Genomic DNA, 16120 nt, shown 5'->3' on the forward strand with positions numbered 1-16120 from the left:
TGTATTGTCAGCATTGGCTCAGCGTTGGAAAGCACTCCCTGCTGCTTGCCTTTGGACAAGCCCAGCTTCTAGAGTGGGAGGCAATTGTGGGCAAGGATTGTCTTTTTGTTGCTGAATTGTACTTCCCAAGCACTTAGTACAGTACACTGCACATAGTAAGCACTCAATAAATAAAACTGAATGAATGTTCATCCTTAGTCACACCCAAGCCACGTCTGGCAGAACTGGTGATGGCAACCTGCTGAGGCTTGGGAGAGGTCTAGTCTGGGGAACAGACTTACATAACCACAGGTTCTACTAGTCCCTGAGTTCATCCCCTCAGTTTATGATGGACAATGGGGCTCCACAGCTCTGCCCTCTCACACCTTGACCTTTGCCCATCTCTGGTCCTCCATGCTATGGTCAGTAGGGAGGGGAAAAAATTCAAATTGGCTAGCAGAGGCCTGTCAACTCAATTCCCTTCCCTTCTTGAGTACCAGAGTGAAAGATTCAAAGCCTGATCCTAATCTGACCCTGACTCTGAATGGGTTCCACAAACCAGACACACCTGCCTTTGCAGTGAGTAAGCATGGGAAATCTTCAAACTTGAAATCTTTAACCCTTTTCTTGCTAGGATTTCAGAGATTAGGAGTCTTGGGGCACAGAGTGCAGGTGGGGAGACTGAAAGTTCTGGAGCTTTGGAGGAACAGAGTTGGAGCCCCAGGCAGCCAGGCCAGACATAAATGGTGGAGGTGGGAAATCAAGGAGACCAAACCAAGCATAAAATAATCTCATTCTTTATTAATTACATGACATATACAGAAAGACATATTGATGAAGCAAAGACAAGAGAGAGATTCCAAACTGATAGGGATCCTGCCAGATGAACCTGAAAGAGATTAACTCGATCTCTTGTTGTTGCTGGGATTGACTCTTTTTCCCACTATTTTCTTCAATAGCATTTCTCTTACTGTTTCCTTTATTCCCTTCCATTCTACAGTAACATAAGGAGTACAATGACACAGACCGAAAAACCACACATGGATTGTGTATGTAGTATGCATATGAGTTCAACTATATGTGTTTATTTATAAATATGTTTATAAATAGTTATCTTCTAAACTTGAAGAAGATAGTACTGACAGGCTAATGGTGTTGATTCTGGCCTTCATCTTTGCAGCGTGTGGTTGCCAAAGCCAAAATTTGAACAGCATGACTCAGTGGAAGGAGCATGGGCTTGGGAGTCTGAGGTCATGGGTTCGAAACTCGACTTTGCCACTTAGCTGTGTGACTGTGGGCAAGTCACTTCACTTCTCTGGGCCTCAGTGACCTCATCTGTAAAATGGGGATGAAGACTGTGAGCCTCAAGTGGGACAACCTGATTACCCTGTATCTCCCCCAGCACTTAGAAGAGTGCTCTGCACATAGTAAGTGCTTAACAAATACCAACATCATTATTATTATTATGTTTTCCAAATCTACAACACCAGGATGAGGGAACACCCATTGGAAGCTTGAAGGTGCCTGTGGCAGTCAGTTCCACTGGCCACCATATTTAGGAGAGGGAGGAGGATACTAGGTGAGTCACTCCTTGGTACCCCTCCTTGAACTGTTAACCTAACAATCAGGAAGAAGGACTGGGGATGGAGTAGAGGGCTTGTTGGGAAGAAAAAGGAGAATGTGGCCATCTTGAGGCAAGAGGAAGAGCAGGACGTGAGGACAACTTGTGCTGTACCCTGGATGGACCCAGGGCACAAGGAGGGATTGGAGAGGATCTCTGAAATTTTGAAGTCAAGCAGCCAAGACTCTGGAGGAGTTGAGGCTCCTGCCCCTGAGAGGGAGAAGAATGTGAACTCTGGGATGCCTGCAAGGAAATACTGAGTTTTCTGGAAGGAACACTATTAGATCCAGGGAAAGGTGATATAATTTGGATTTGTTTTGGTTGTTACCTTATTAGGCATATATTAAATATATGTATATATACAGATATATACATTACATATATCTGTAATTATTTATCTATTTGCATTAATGTCTGTCTCCCTCTCAGTCTGAGAGTTCATTTTGGGCAGAGAATGTGTTTGATGTTATATTATATTCTCCCAAGCTCTTAGTACAGTGCTTTGCACACAGTAACTGTTCAATGAATATTATTATTAATAATAATAATCATAATAAATATTGTAAAGATCCCACATCCTATCTTTCATTCATTCATTCAACAGTATTTATTGAGCACTTACTATGTGCAGAGCACTGTACTAAGCACTTGGAATGAACAAGTCGGCAACAGATAGAGACAGTCCCTGCAGTTTGACGGGCTTACAGTCTAATCAGGGGAGACAGACAGACAAGAACAATGGCAATAAATAGAGTCAAGGGGAAGACATCTCATAAAAACAATGGCAACTAAATAGAATTGAGGCGATGTACATTTTACTAATAAAATAAATAGGGTAATGAAAATAAATACAGTTGAGCAGACGAGTACAGTGCTGAGGGGATGGGAAGGGAGATGGGGAGGAGCAAAGGGAGATGGGGGGAAAAGAGGGTTAAGCTGCGGAGAGGTGAAGGGGGGGCGGTAGAGGGAGTAGAGGGAGAAGGGGAGCTCAGTCTGGGAAGGCCTCTTGGAGGAGGTGAGTTTTAAGTAGGGTTTTGAAGAGGCGAAGGGAATTAGTTTGGCGGAGGTGAGGAGGGAGGGCATTCCAGGACCACGGGAGGACGTGGCCCAGGGGTCGACGGCGGGATAGGCGAGACCGAGGGATGGTGAGGAGGTGGGCAGCAGAGGAGCGGAGTGTGCGGTGTGGGCAGTGGAAAGAGAGAAGGGAGGAAAGGTAGGAAGGGGCAAGGTGATGGAGAGCCTCGAAGTCTAGAGTGAGGAGTTTTTGTTTGGAGCGGAGGTTGATAGGCAACCACTGGAGGTGTTTAAGAAGGGGAGTGACATGCCCAGATCGTTTCTGCAGGAAGATGAGCCGGGTAGCAGAGTGAAGAATAGACTGGAGCGGGGCGAGAGAGGAGGAAGGGAGATCAGAGAGAAGGCTGACACAGTAGTCTAGCTGGGATATAACAAGAGCCTGTAGCAGTAAGGTAGCCGTTTGGGTGGAGAGGAAAGGGCGGATCTTGGCGATATTGTTTCCTGAGACCTGCCGGTTTCAGGTCTTGGTAACGGATAGGATGTGTGGGGTCAACGAGAGAGACGAGTCAAAGATGACACCGAGATTGTGGGCCCGAGAGACAGGAAGGATGGTCGTGCCATCCATGGTGATAGCGAAGTCTGGGAGAGGAACGGGCTTGGGAGGGAAGATGAGGAGCTCAGTCTTGCTCATGTTGAGTTTTAGGTGGCGGGCCAACAACCAGGTGGAGACATCCCGGAGGCAGGAGGAGATGTGAGCCTGAAGGGAGGGGGAGAGGACAGGGGCAGAGATGTAGATCTGCATGTCATCTGCGTAGAAATGGTAGTCGAAGCCGTGAGAGCGAATGAGTTCACCAAGGGAGTGAGTGTCAATGGAGAACAGAAGAGGGCCAAGAACTGACCCTTGAGGAAATCCAACAGTTAAAGGATGGGAAGGGGAGGAGGCGCCTGAGAAGGAGACCCAGAATGACCGGCCAGAGAGATAAGAGGAGAACCAGGAGACGACGGAGTCCATGAAGCCAAGGTGAGATAAGGTGTGGAGGAGGAGGGGATGGTCGACAGTGTCAAAGGCAGCAGAGAGGTCAAGGAGGATTAGAATGGAATAGGAGCCATTGGATTTGGCAAGAAGGAGGTCATGGGTGACCTTAGAGAGAGCAGTCTCGGTAGAGTGGAGGGGACGGAAGTCAGATTGGAGAGGGTCCAGGAGAGAATGGGAGTTAAGGAATTCTAAGCAGCGATTGTAGACGACTCGTTCTAGGATCTTCATATGGTAGGGGCTGGGGGAGAGGTTCTGAGTGTCAAGGAGACACGTAGCCTGGGGTGCCATGGGTGCGAGTGCTCAGCCTGCAGGCTTGCTGCAGCCAAGCCTGGGAAGGGGGTATTAGGCTAGTCCTCATGACTTCTAATCCTTAAGAGATGCCTGAATCAGTCATAAAGTAGTGGCCTCAAGAAGGGTGTAGGGATTTGGGAGCTGTGAATAGGGCACCCCACAAACCTGCAAGCAAGGAATGATAAATCTGGAGGGCTTTAGCATCCAGCAGGGACTGACCAGGATCCAGAGCTCCTAAAGTGACTCCAAGGGCTCTTTTGGGTGAATTTGGGACTGAAAACCCCTGGTTATGCCACAGTACTATGTTCAAAGCTCTCCATCACCTTGCCCCCTCCTACCTCATCTCCCTTCTCTCCTTCTCCAGCCCAGTCCACACACTCCACTCATTTGCCACTAACCTCCTCCCTGTGCCTCGTTCTCACCTGTCCTGCCATTTTTCCCTGGACCACGTCCTACCTCTGGCCTGGTATGCCCTCCCTCCTCACATCTGCCAAACTTGCTCTCTTCCCTCTTCAAAGCCCTACTGAGAGCTCACGTCCTCCAGAAAGCCTTCCCAGACTGAGCCCCCTGCTTTTCCTCTGCTCTTCCTCCCCTCCCCATCACCCCTACTTCCTCCCTCTGCTCTACCCCCTTCCCCTCACCACAGTGCTTGTGTATATTTGTACATATTTATTACTCTATTTTATTAATGATGTGCATATATCTATGTTTCTATTTATTTTGATGGTATTGATGCCTGTCTACTTATTTTGTTCTTCGTGGTCTGTCTCCCCTTTCTTTGTTTTTGAATGAACAAATATTCATATATCTGAGTCTCACTTTACCCTCATTTCAGATCTTGATGTCTATTACCCCATAGCACTTGTGTACATATCTTTTTACTCTATTCTTCTTCCTGACAATTATTTATCTGTTTCCCCTCCTAGACTGCAAGCTCCTTGAGAGCAGGGAACAAGTTTCCTAATTCTGATGCATGCTCCTAAGTACTTAGTTCAGTCTGTACCTGCACATATTAGGTGCTCAATAAATATGTTGACTGATTGATTGATGGATGGATTGAGGTCCTGTACTGAATTCTCCCTTGCATGTGAGCCAAGGACTGCAGAGTCTAAGGGAGATTTTCAGGTGCCCTGAGTTAGTGCTGGGCCCTTCTGGGCCATCAGCCAAGGCTCCCAAGTGCAGGGACATCTTGTGTTAGCTTGCCTGTGGGGTCACTCAGCAGTTAATACATCAGAAGGATATACTGTAAGTCTTCCTCCAACCAGCTCACTGGGAAAATCCCTTGCATTGCCCAGAGAAGCCATTAACTTTTTTTCTTTATTCTCTGTGGTGGTCTTGGTTAGGCCATTCAGTGTGCCCAGTCCTCAGGATTCCCCCCAGGGGAAACCTTTTTTTCCTTTTTTACAATGTCATTCTCTTGGGGACATAGCTGATGCACAGCCATTTACCAGAAAGGAATAGGACAAGTGGGACTGGGCTAGAAAGATGAGGAGAAACCACAGACCAGGAGGTAAAGCGACCCTGCAAGACATCCAAAAGGAATGACTGTGGGAACTGAAGTTTACTAGGAAGGCTCAGGGTCAGCAGAGATAACTGCAGGGAAGGATGGGGATGGTGTGGCCCACAGGAGCTGCTATGGAAGCCAGAGCCGTTTAGGGTTAGGTTTGGGTTTAGTTGGAGAACAGGTGCAAGATCAGGAGGAGTCCATTCATTCCTGGTTTGAGATTCCTTTGTACCATTATTGCTGCTGAATCCTTTTATCCAATTATCTATTATTACTTCATTTGTTAAAAACCAAAGAGAGTATGTGAGTCGTCTATGTGAGCTCACCTGACCTATTGGGAGAGACTGGCTATGTCAGGGCTGGGGTTTGGCAATCCCTCTCAATCTCAGCATCCAGCTTCTGAGGCACTTTTTTATGGTATCTGTTAAGCACTTATATGTGCCAGACATTGAACTAAGCCCTGGTGTAGACACAAGTCAATCAATTTGGACACAGTCCTTGTCCAACATGGGGTTCAGAGTCTTAATCCCCATTTTGCAGATGAGGTAACTGAAGGACCTGAATTCCAAGCCCCACTCCACCAGAAGGTGAGTGGTGAAGCCTGGATTAGAACCTAGGACTTTCTGACTCCTAGGCCCATGCCCTATCCTCTTGGCCACATGGCTTCCAATTCTTGCTTCCAATCCTACTTAGCTGAACCCCAAATTGTTCCTATGCACCAAGGACATCTCTACCCCAACTATAAGGAATTGTGAATATAGGATCTTCATGTATATTGGACATTTGTGACATTGTCAGGGGTTGTCAGCCCTAATCTCAGCTGAAATAGAACCCCGAGTGACTGTAGCAATCCCCAGAACCTGGTATCTTCTGCTGGATCTTAAAACCTTCCAGTTTTTCCTTCACAGGACCAGCAGATTGGGGATCTCTGCCTAGAGAACCCCAGGTTCCTGCACTCCTAGCATTCATTCAATCGTATATATTGAGCTCTTACTGTGTGCAGAGCACTGTACCAAGCTCTAAGCACTGTACTAAGCATTTATTACAATAACTATGGTATTTGTTAAGTGCTTACTATGTTTCAGGCACTGTACTAAGTGCTGAAATGTGTACCAGCAAATTGGGTTGGACACAATCCCTGTCCCACATGGGCTAATAGTCTCAATCCCCATTTTACAGATGAGGTCAATGAGGCCCAGAGAAGAGAAGTGAGTCCAACAGCAGACAAGTGGCATGGCTGGGATTAGAACCCATGACTCTCAGGCCCATGCTCGATCCACTGTGCCATTGCTGCCATAAATCTCCCTCATAAATCTGAATGTCTTCTAGAAGGTAAGGGAATCATTGAGGAATAACCTTCTACCCATCCTGGGGCTAGCTACAGGAAACTTGTGGAGAAAGGCCTCCCTACCCCTCCCTCAGATTCCCAGTCCAGACTTCTCCAGCCCCACCATGGGCCGGTGCTAACACCAGAGATCTCAATTACATTTTCAAGTCTTCTTGCAAGTATTCCTAATCAATCCAATCAATCAATAATGGTATTTACTGAGCACTTACTATGTGCAGATCATTGTACTAAGTACAATTGTACAATAAACAATGGAATTAGTAGAAATATTCCCTGCCAGTTCAAACCACCTTTCTGTAGCTCTAACACTTGCCCACAACCCCAAGATCCTCTATACTTTCCTTTAGGTGTCCCACGGCTGATCCTTTCTCCCCATCAGGGACAGAAGGCTCACATCTCCAGAGTCCAAGCCTTTGGACACAACTTCCAGAATCTCTCTGTTTCATTGTACTATCCCAAGCATTTAGTGCAAGGCTCTGAACATAGTAAGTGCTCAATTACTGCTATTGATTGACTGATTGGTTGATCGACTGATATTCTAACCCCCATCTGGGATCACCTAGGATACCTCCCTCTGCATCTTTCCAAGGTCGCAGTTTGAAGCCATTCCAGTCTCCTGCTCTTCCAGGATCATGACTCCAACACTGTCAAAATGGCTTAGGTCTCCCCCTGGCCCCTTGACTTCCTTTGCTATTATTCTTTCTCATTGGCTTGGTTACAAGATAATTCTAGATGAGGTGTTAATTAAATTTCCCAAAGGAAGGGGCAATCAGGAGTCCATTTCCTGGGTTCCTCTTTCCCTTCCTGATTGTCGAAGCTAGTTGGAATGATAGCCTCAGCAGCCAACTTTAAGAAGTGATCATTCTGTCACATTCACCCCACACTCACCCCTCACCTTGCCTCCTTTAAACTAGTGTGCTCGACTGTGGCTCCATAGTTTTCTGCACCCCACTTTACGGATCCTCTGACCATAAACCCCAAACTTGGAACCTCCACAATGAGGGACAGTGCCCAGAAATTCAAGATCACTGTCTACTTGTTTTAATTTCTACTGCCACTCTGTCACTGTTTGTCTCCTCCCAGCACTCCCTATCCAGTGTCCCCTACCCCATTCCTGTCCCTTCTACCACATGACATTGAGGGAAGATGTCTGAGAATGAAGACATGGCAGAGAGAGAGGAAGGGAAGGGAGGACAAGTTTAAAATAATATGATAGGAGCAGGTTTGGAGTCCACAGATGAAGGAATAGGGAGGCAGCAGGGCCAGGGGAGCTATGGGCATGGGCATGGGGACTGGGAAGAGGAGGCAGAGGAAAGGGGGAGTGGAAGGCCAGGTGAGTAAAGCAAAACACTCTTTAATGGCTTACCTGGAGACAGGGGGCCAAAAAGGGATATTTCTGGAGTGCTGGCCAATGGCAGCTAGACATTATTTCCTCTCACATGCTAATAATAATAATAATAATGTTGGTATTTGTTAAGCGCTTACTATGTGCCGAGCACTGTTCTAAGCGCTGGGGTAGACACAGGGGAATCAGGTTGTCCCACGTGGGGCTCACAGTCTTAATCCCCATTTTACAGATGAGGTAACTGAGGCACAGAGAAGTTAAGTGACTTGCCCACAGTCACACAGCTGACAAGTGGCCGAGCCGGGATTCGAACCCATGACCTCTGACTCCAAAGCCCGTGCTCTTTCCACTGAGCCACGCTGCTTCTCGAAGTAGTTCCTGGGACTTGATTCAGGAGGAGCCCGAGAGGTTTCTGTCTGAGCCCTCACTCACTTTTCCTCACTGTGCTTTTGCACAGATATACCAGGAGGTGTCCTCCACTTAGGTACAAGTACAACTTGCAGGTACAACCGGCTGTTAGCACTGTCTCTGGAGATGGAGAATCATCCCTTCACTTCATCCGCATACCTTTTCTCACTGCCAGCCCAGTAACTGATGCTGGACACAAACTCAGGGGACTTTCCTTTAGCCTCCTGGTACCAACCCATCCAGTAGTCCCCAAAGGTAAATCCTGAAGCCTGGCATGAGAGACGCAGAGATTCCCCAGAGTATTTCACGCCTCCTCCGGACTCCACCAGCCACACCACACCCTCAGAACCTGGAAAAGAACGTTTAACGTTAGCCATCACCAAGGGAATCATCTCTAGTCAGGAGCAGTCATGGACTCACAGATATCCCCACCTCACAGGTAACTCCAGGTTGTGGAGTCTTTAACTAAAACATACCTGTGAGAGCTGAGAGCAACCACAGCAGCTGGACCTGGATCAGCATTTTGTGACCAGGATGGTGAGAGGACTGTGAGGGGAGAGGAGGATTGCCTGCAAGTCACAGTTCAGGAGGAAGTCAAGGCAGCAAAACTGAGAGGCAGAGGGGCAGGGGAAGGGAGGGGAGGTGGAAACGGGAGCCAATAAGCTAACAGCTCGGCTTTCTGTGGTTCTCGCCTGATCTGGTTCTGGACCTCCCTCCCTCCGCCCCTCACCCCAACCTAAGGTTAAAACTGCGCTCATGCCAGCTCAGGGCTCCTCTAGAGAGGCAGCTACAGTGTGCAGAGGTCTTTTGGAATCTGAACCAGGCAGAGAAGACCTTCAATCTTAAAGACTCATGGGTCTTTACTCTCCCCCACTTCAAAGTCTTATTGAAGGCACATCTCCTCCAAGAGGCCTTCCCAGATGAAGTCCTACTTTTCCTCAACTCCCACTATCTTCTACGTCATCCTGACTTGCTCCCTTTGCTCGTGCCCCCTCCCAACCCCCCAGAAATTATGTACACATCTGTAATTTGATTTCTTTGTATTGATGTCTGTCTCCCCCACTCTAGACTATAAGCTCATTGTGGGCAGGGAATGTTACTATTTATTGTTGTATAGTACCCTCCCAAGCACTCAGGATGGTGCTCTCCACACAGTAGGTGTTCAAGAAATACAACTGAATGAATGAATAAATGAATGAGTCATGGATAAACACTGGGCCAAGGACTCTGTACCAAGGGCTAGGGATGGGATTGGCCTGGGCTCCTCCATGTTGTCCCCAGGTGCAGAGATCAGGACTCAACTTCTCACTCTCCCCCACAACCTCTGCCCAGGATCACCATCTAGTAGTAATAGTAGTTTTTTCCAGCAATTCCCAGATGCAAAATGCACACTGAAAAATTAATACATAAATGAGATGATATGTCCCCAAGGGCATCCCCATCTCAGAATGGGGAGAAGAGGAGACAGACACTTAAGAAAAGGCAAGCAAACATACAAAAGACATAAACTACAATAAACATGAAAGGAGTGACAGGATTTCAGACTCCTCAGAGCTCACAGACCCACAGTACAGGAAGTTTCAGCAGCTGCCACAGTGGTGACCTTTACAGTGTTCTAGAAGTTGAGAAGGCCTCATGCTGCCTCTGGTCACATCATTCCCTGAGCTGAAACAAGGGTAGATGGGAGTTCCAGGGTCATGGGGAAGGGCAGCTCCTTCCTGTGTGATTGGACCCCAAGGTCAGGAGTGATGGAGGGCTCACACCAGGCCCCTAGGCATGTCCTTCCCCAAGGGCTCCAGGTAGGTGACCAGTCCTCACCCAAATGGAGAAAGGCCAGCTACCTCCAAAGCCAAGGACAGAACTCCTGCAACAGATAGAAATAGGGAAGGTTGAGGGGGAAGAAATGAAGATGGACCTTGAGTGGTAGTTACACAGTTTGCAGATGCAGCCAGTTCCAACAGTTTTGCTACTGCCTGCAAAGGACTAGGGTATTAATACTGAGGCATTAATATTATGCAAAACAGGAAATCACACTAAGGCATATAGAAAAGGGAGAAGGTGAGTTGCTGTTTTCATCCTTATCATTTTTTTAGAGTATTTGTTAAGTGCTTACTATTTGCCAGGCGCTGTACTAAGTACTGGGGTGGATACAAGCTAATCAGGTTGGACACAGTCCCTGTGCCACGTAGAGCTTACAGTCTTAATCCCCATTTTACAGATGAAGTAACTGAGGCCCAGAGAAGTGAAATGACTTGTCCAAGGTCACACAACAGACAAGTGGTGGAGCCTGGAATGGAACCCAGATTCTTTTGACCCCCAGTCTCTATTCACTAGGCCACACTGCTTCTCATTAAGTTGTGTCTCATCAAAGTCACCATTCATCATCCTCAATCTTTAAAATGAACTAATTTATAAGTTGTATTGGGACTTTGAATAATAATTATAGTATTAAGTGTTTATTGTTTTCCAAACACTCTACTAAGGGCTGGGAGAGATACAAACTTATCAGAGCAGATTCAGTCCTTGTCCCATATAGCATTCATGGTACAAGAGAGATGGAAAAATGAGTATTTCATCTCTATTATACAGATGAGGAAACTGAAGCACAGAAAAGTTAAGTGTCTTGCCTAAGGTCACACAGCTGGGATTAAAACACAGGTCTTCTGATCCCAGGCAACACTGCTTCTTTCGAAAAACTTACAGTTTATTAGGGGATATCAGATAGTATACATTCACAAAAGAATGGAATAGAAACTTGATGAGAGATTGTTTTAAATATGGTGAAAATAGAAGAAAGAGGCTGGAGTCCGGGAGGCTGTGGCAGCAGTTCTGAGGTAATGGGGCCCTGCTTCACTAAATGATTCATTCATTCATTCAATAGTATTTATTGAGCGCTTACTATGTGCAGAGCACTGTACTAAGCGCTTGGGATGAACAAGTCGGCAACAGATAGAGACAGTCCCTGCCGTTTGACGGGCTTACAGTCTAATCGGGGGAGACGGACAGACAAGAACAATGGCACTAAACAGCGTCAAGGGGAAGAACATCTCGTAAAAACAATGGCAACTAAATAGAATCAAGGCGATGTACAATTCATTAACAAAATAAATAGGGTAACGAAAATATATACAGTTGAGCGGACGGGTACAGTGCTGTGGGGAGGGGAAGGGAGAGGTGGAGGAGCAGAGGGAAAAGGGGAAAATGAGGCTTTAGCTGCGGAGAGGTAAAGGGGGGATGGCAGAGGGAGTAGAGGGGGAAGAGGAGCTCAGTCTGGGAAGGCCTCTTGGAGGAGGTGATTTTTAAGTAAGGTTTTGAAGAGGGAAAGAGAATCAGTTTGGCGGAGGTGAGGAGGGAGGGCGTTCCAGGACCGCGGGAGGACGTGACCCAGGGGTCGACGGCGGGATAGGCGAGACCGAGGGACGGCGAGGAGGTGGGCGGCAGAGGAGCGGAGCGTGCGGGGTGGGCGGTAGAAAGAGAGAAGGGAGGAGAGGTAGGAAGGGGCAAGGTGATGGAGAGCCTTGAAGCCTAGAGTGAGGAGTTTTTGTTTGGAGCGGAGGTCGATAGGCAACCACTGGAGTTGTTTAAGAAGGGGAGTGACATGCCCAGATCGTTTCTGCAGGAAGATGAGCCGGGCAGCGGAGTGAAGAATAGACCGGAGCGGGGCGAGAGAGGAGGAAGGGAGGTCAGAGAGAAGGCTGACACAGTAGTCTAGCCGGGATATAACGAGAGCCCGTAATAGTAAGGTAGCCGTTTGGGTGGAGAGGAAAGGGCGGATCTTGGCGATATTGTAGAGGTGAAACCGGCAGGTCTTGGTAACGGATAGGATGTGTGGGGTGAACGAGAGGGACGAGTCAAGGATGACACCGAGATTGCGGGCCTGCGGGACGGGAAGGATGGTCGTGCCATCCACGGTGATGGAGAAGTCTGGGAGCGGACCGGGCTTGGGAGGGAAGATGAGGAGCTCAGTCTTGCTCATGTTGAGTTTTAGGTGGCGGGCCGACATCCAGGTGGAGACGTCCAGGAGGCAGGAGGAGATGCGAGCCTGAAGGGAGGGGGAGAGGACAGGGGCGGAGATGTAGATCTGCGTGTCATCTGCGTAGAGATGGTAGTCAAAGCCGTGAGAGCGGATGAGTTCACCGAGGGAGTGAGTGTAAATGGAGAACAGAAGAGGGCCAAGAACTGACCCTTGAGGAACTCCAACAGTTAAAGGATGGGAGGGGGAGGAGGTTCCAGCGTAGGAGACCGAGAATGATCGGCCAGAGAGGTAAGAGGAGAACCAGGAGAGGACAGAGTCCGTGAAGCCAAGGTGAGATAAGGTACGGAGGAGGAGGGGATGGTCGACAGTGTCAAAGGCAGCAGAGAGGTCAAGGAGGATCAGAATGGAGTAGGAGCCATTGGATTTGGCAAGAAGGAGGTCATGGGTGACCTTAGAGAGAGCAGTCTCGGTAGAGTGGAGGGGACGGAAGCCAGATTGGAGGGGGTCTAGGAGAGAATGGGAGTTAAGGAATTCTAGGCATCGATTGTAGACGACTCGTTCTAAGATTTTGGAAAGGAAGGGTAGTAGGGAGATAGGACGATAACTGGAGGGGGAAGTGGGGTCAAGAGCGGGTTTTTTTAGGATTGGGTTAGGTTGGGTTTTTGGATTGCCCAAATGATTTGGGCAGCAGACTGAATTATGGACTGGAGTGTGGAGCGGGAAACAAGGGGTCAGAGAAAACAGATCTTCGTTGGCAGTGTTAATTCTCCCTGCCCAATTCTGAGGTTCTGAGGGTTTGCTTTGTTCTACTCCCTTCCTAGACCTGCAGCTCAGCTGGCTAATCCCTGACTATCAGGGCCACCCTCTGTTCCCTTCATTAAAGGTGGAAACATTTGTTGTCTTCCAGGTTCAGACAGCTACTATCTTCCTCAGGCTTTCAGAAATCAATCCAGTGACCCTGCAGGAAACCAGAAAATTCCTTCCATAACCTTAGATGCAGATAATTCATCCCTGCTGAGTTGAAATGTAATAAAACTAGTACATTTCTCATTCCCAAACCCTACATGGATCCAATATTTTAAAATTGATTCTAGTCTGAATTTTCCACCTTCCTTCCCAGAGGAAGAAGCGTGGCTCAGTGGAAAGAGCCTGGGCTTCGGAGTCAGGGGTCATGGGTTTGACTCCCGGCTCTGCCACTTGTCAGCTGTGTGACTGTGGGCAAGTCACTTAATTTCTCTGTGCCTCAGTTATCTCATCTGTAAATTGGGGATTAACTGTGAGCCTCACGTGGGACAATCTGATTACCCTGTATCTACCCCAGCTCTTAGAACAGTGCTCTGCACATAGTAAGCGCTTAACAAATACCAACATTATTATTATTACCCTTGTTAACTGCTTCCACCTGGGTTAAATGAAACCAGCCTGGGGACAAGTTTGGATTCAGCAGTGGCAGAGTATGGATTACTAGCACAGTGTTAGTGTACAGTGCCCTGACCTCTGGGGGTTCTTTGCCCAATATTATGCATATGCTGTATGGTTACTCTATCTATTTTGCTGCCATACTTTGCTCTTTTCTCTTTTCTGTCTCACACACACAGCATAGAAGCTGTCAGGTCATTTCTTTCCCTGAGATTATTTGGGTAGTCCCCGTTACAATTTTGATTTTCTGTGACTACTCCAATAGCAGTGTGAGAAGCAGTTTAGTCTAGTGGAAAGAGCACATGCCTGGAAAACAGAGGGCCTGGTTCTAAATATGCCTCTACCACTTGCCTGCTATGTGTTCTTGGGGCCGACCATTTAACTTATCTTTCTTTTTCCTCAGTTGTAATATGGAAATTCAACAACTGTTCTCCCTCCCCTTTAGAGTGTGAGCTCCACTGTGGGAAAGGGTCTGTGCCCAACATGATTATCTTGAATCTACCCCAGTACATAGTACAGGGCTTGGCACATAATACGCACTTAACAAATGCCACAGCCATTATTATTAGCTGCTCTATGGTGAGCTGAAATGGGGAAAATATAACCAGGAAGTTCATAAGAACTGTTAAAAAACCCAACATGGTGAAACCTCAGAGGATGTGGCTGAGCCCCAGAGAGCTGGGGGATGGAGTTTGCAGACAGGCTAGTTTTTTGCATCACAATTAGAAATGGGGAGTCTCTTAGAGCAGAGCCTTCAAGAAGGTTGTGATCCCAAGAGGCAGAAATGAAAATGGCACCAGTCACAATGATTGCACACTCACAAGATGAAGTAGGGAATCTCCATCCTATGTCAGCCATATCATACACATATGCACTCTGAGAAAATCTCCCCAACTCTTGCCTCATCTCTCACCTCCCTAAGGTCAGGTGCCTATGTTTTTCATTCAGAAGAGTAACACCTGAAGTGAATATAGAGATGTTTCTAAAGCTTTCAGAATTCTGATAGGTAATAATCCAGGTAATAGGTAATAATTCTCTGATAAACAGGAGACTCAGTGACTAAGAAAATGGAGAGCTCAATAACCAAGATTGCCAGGGGAAAACTTTCACACTTACGCTGGGGCAGTAAAGGACTCTGCTTGCTGGGCTTCCCAGAGTCAGGGAACCTATTTCCTCCTCTGTATATTGAAGTGGCAAATCAGGTAATGATTGGCAGGAACCATCCAGCTACTCCTGATCCCTTTGGTCGGTGGCTTGTGAAAACATCCGCCGAGGCTAAACCCATCCATTAACATCTATTGGGAGTCTGGAATTCTGAATTCCCCTTTAGAGATGAGATGTGGAAGCTTCTGGGCATAACCTGAAATTACAAACACAATCCAGCAATCCAGAGAGGTATATGAGGACCCTTGTTCCTATGCACAGTGGTCAGTGTTGCCAAATGGTTGGAGCACAGGCTGGTCATCACAAGACCTGGGTTCTAATCCTAGTTAAGCTACTGACCTTCTGTGAGGCTCCAGAGATGGGGACACCCACAGGGCCACCCTGCAAGAAGAGGTCAAACTCTCTCCTCCTCCGAATCTTCCCATCACTGTAGACAGCACCACTAAACTCCCTTTCTCACAAGCCCATGATCTTGGTATCATCCATGACTCATCTCTCTCATTCAAGCCAAATATTTAATCTGTCACCAAATCCTGTCCACTCTGCCTTCATTGGAGACACAATCATGCTGACTGAAACTCTTATATCCCTTCTTGATTACTGTATCAGCCTCCATGTTCAACACCCTGCTTCCAGTTTCTCCCTTCTCCATTTCACGTTCACTCTGTTGCCCAGATCATTTTTCTAAAAAAATAATTCTGCAGATATCTATACACTCCTCAAAAACCTCCAGAGGTTGCCAATCCATCTGTACATCAACCAGAAACTCCTCATCATTGCATTTAAGGCACACAATCAGCTCTCCCCTTCCTACCTTACCTTGCTCATCTCCACCTAGAACTCAGCCTGAACACTTCCCTCTTCTAACAACAACATTCATGCAAAGTTGTATACATGCCAAAGTTGATCCTCTGTTCATGTTCTCCCTTTGGCCTGGAATTTCCTCCTCAGTCATATCCAAGAAAGCCACCTCTATCCTCATCTTCAAGGCTCTCTTAAAATAACATTTCCACCA

The 16120-nt window shown here is 47.3% G+C and overlaps 1 gene segment (V, D, J or C); it reads right to left on the bottom strand.

The window, feature by feature from the left end:
* Window positions 1-8439: 8439 nt before the first annotated feature.
* On the bottom strand, window positions 8440-9109 carry LOC103168355. The segment is given in 2 exon segments: window positions 8440-8895; window positions 9023-9109. Coding segments are annotated over 2 exon segments (261 nt in total).
* Window positions 9110-16120: the final 7011 nt, after the last annotated feature.

The sequence above is a fragment of the Ornithorhynchus anatinus genome, chromosome 2, assembly GCF_004115215.2.
Source record: "Ornithorhynchus anatinus isolate Pmale09 chromosome 2, mOrnAna1.pri.v4, whole genome shotgun sequence".
NCBI classification, from domain to species: domain Eukaryota; kingdom Metazoa; phylum Chordata; class Mammalia; order Monotremata; family Ornithorhynchidae; genus Ornithorhynchus; species Ornithorhynchus anatinus.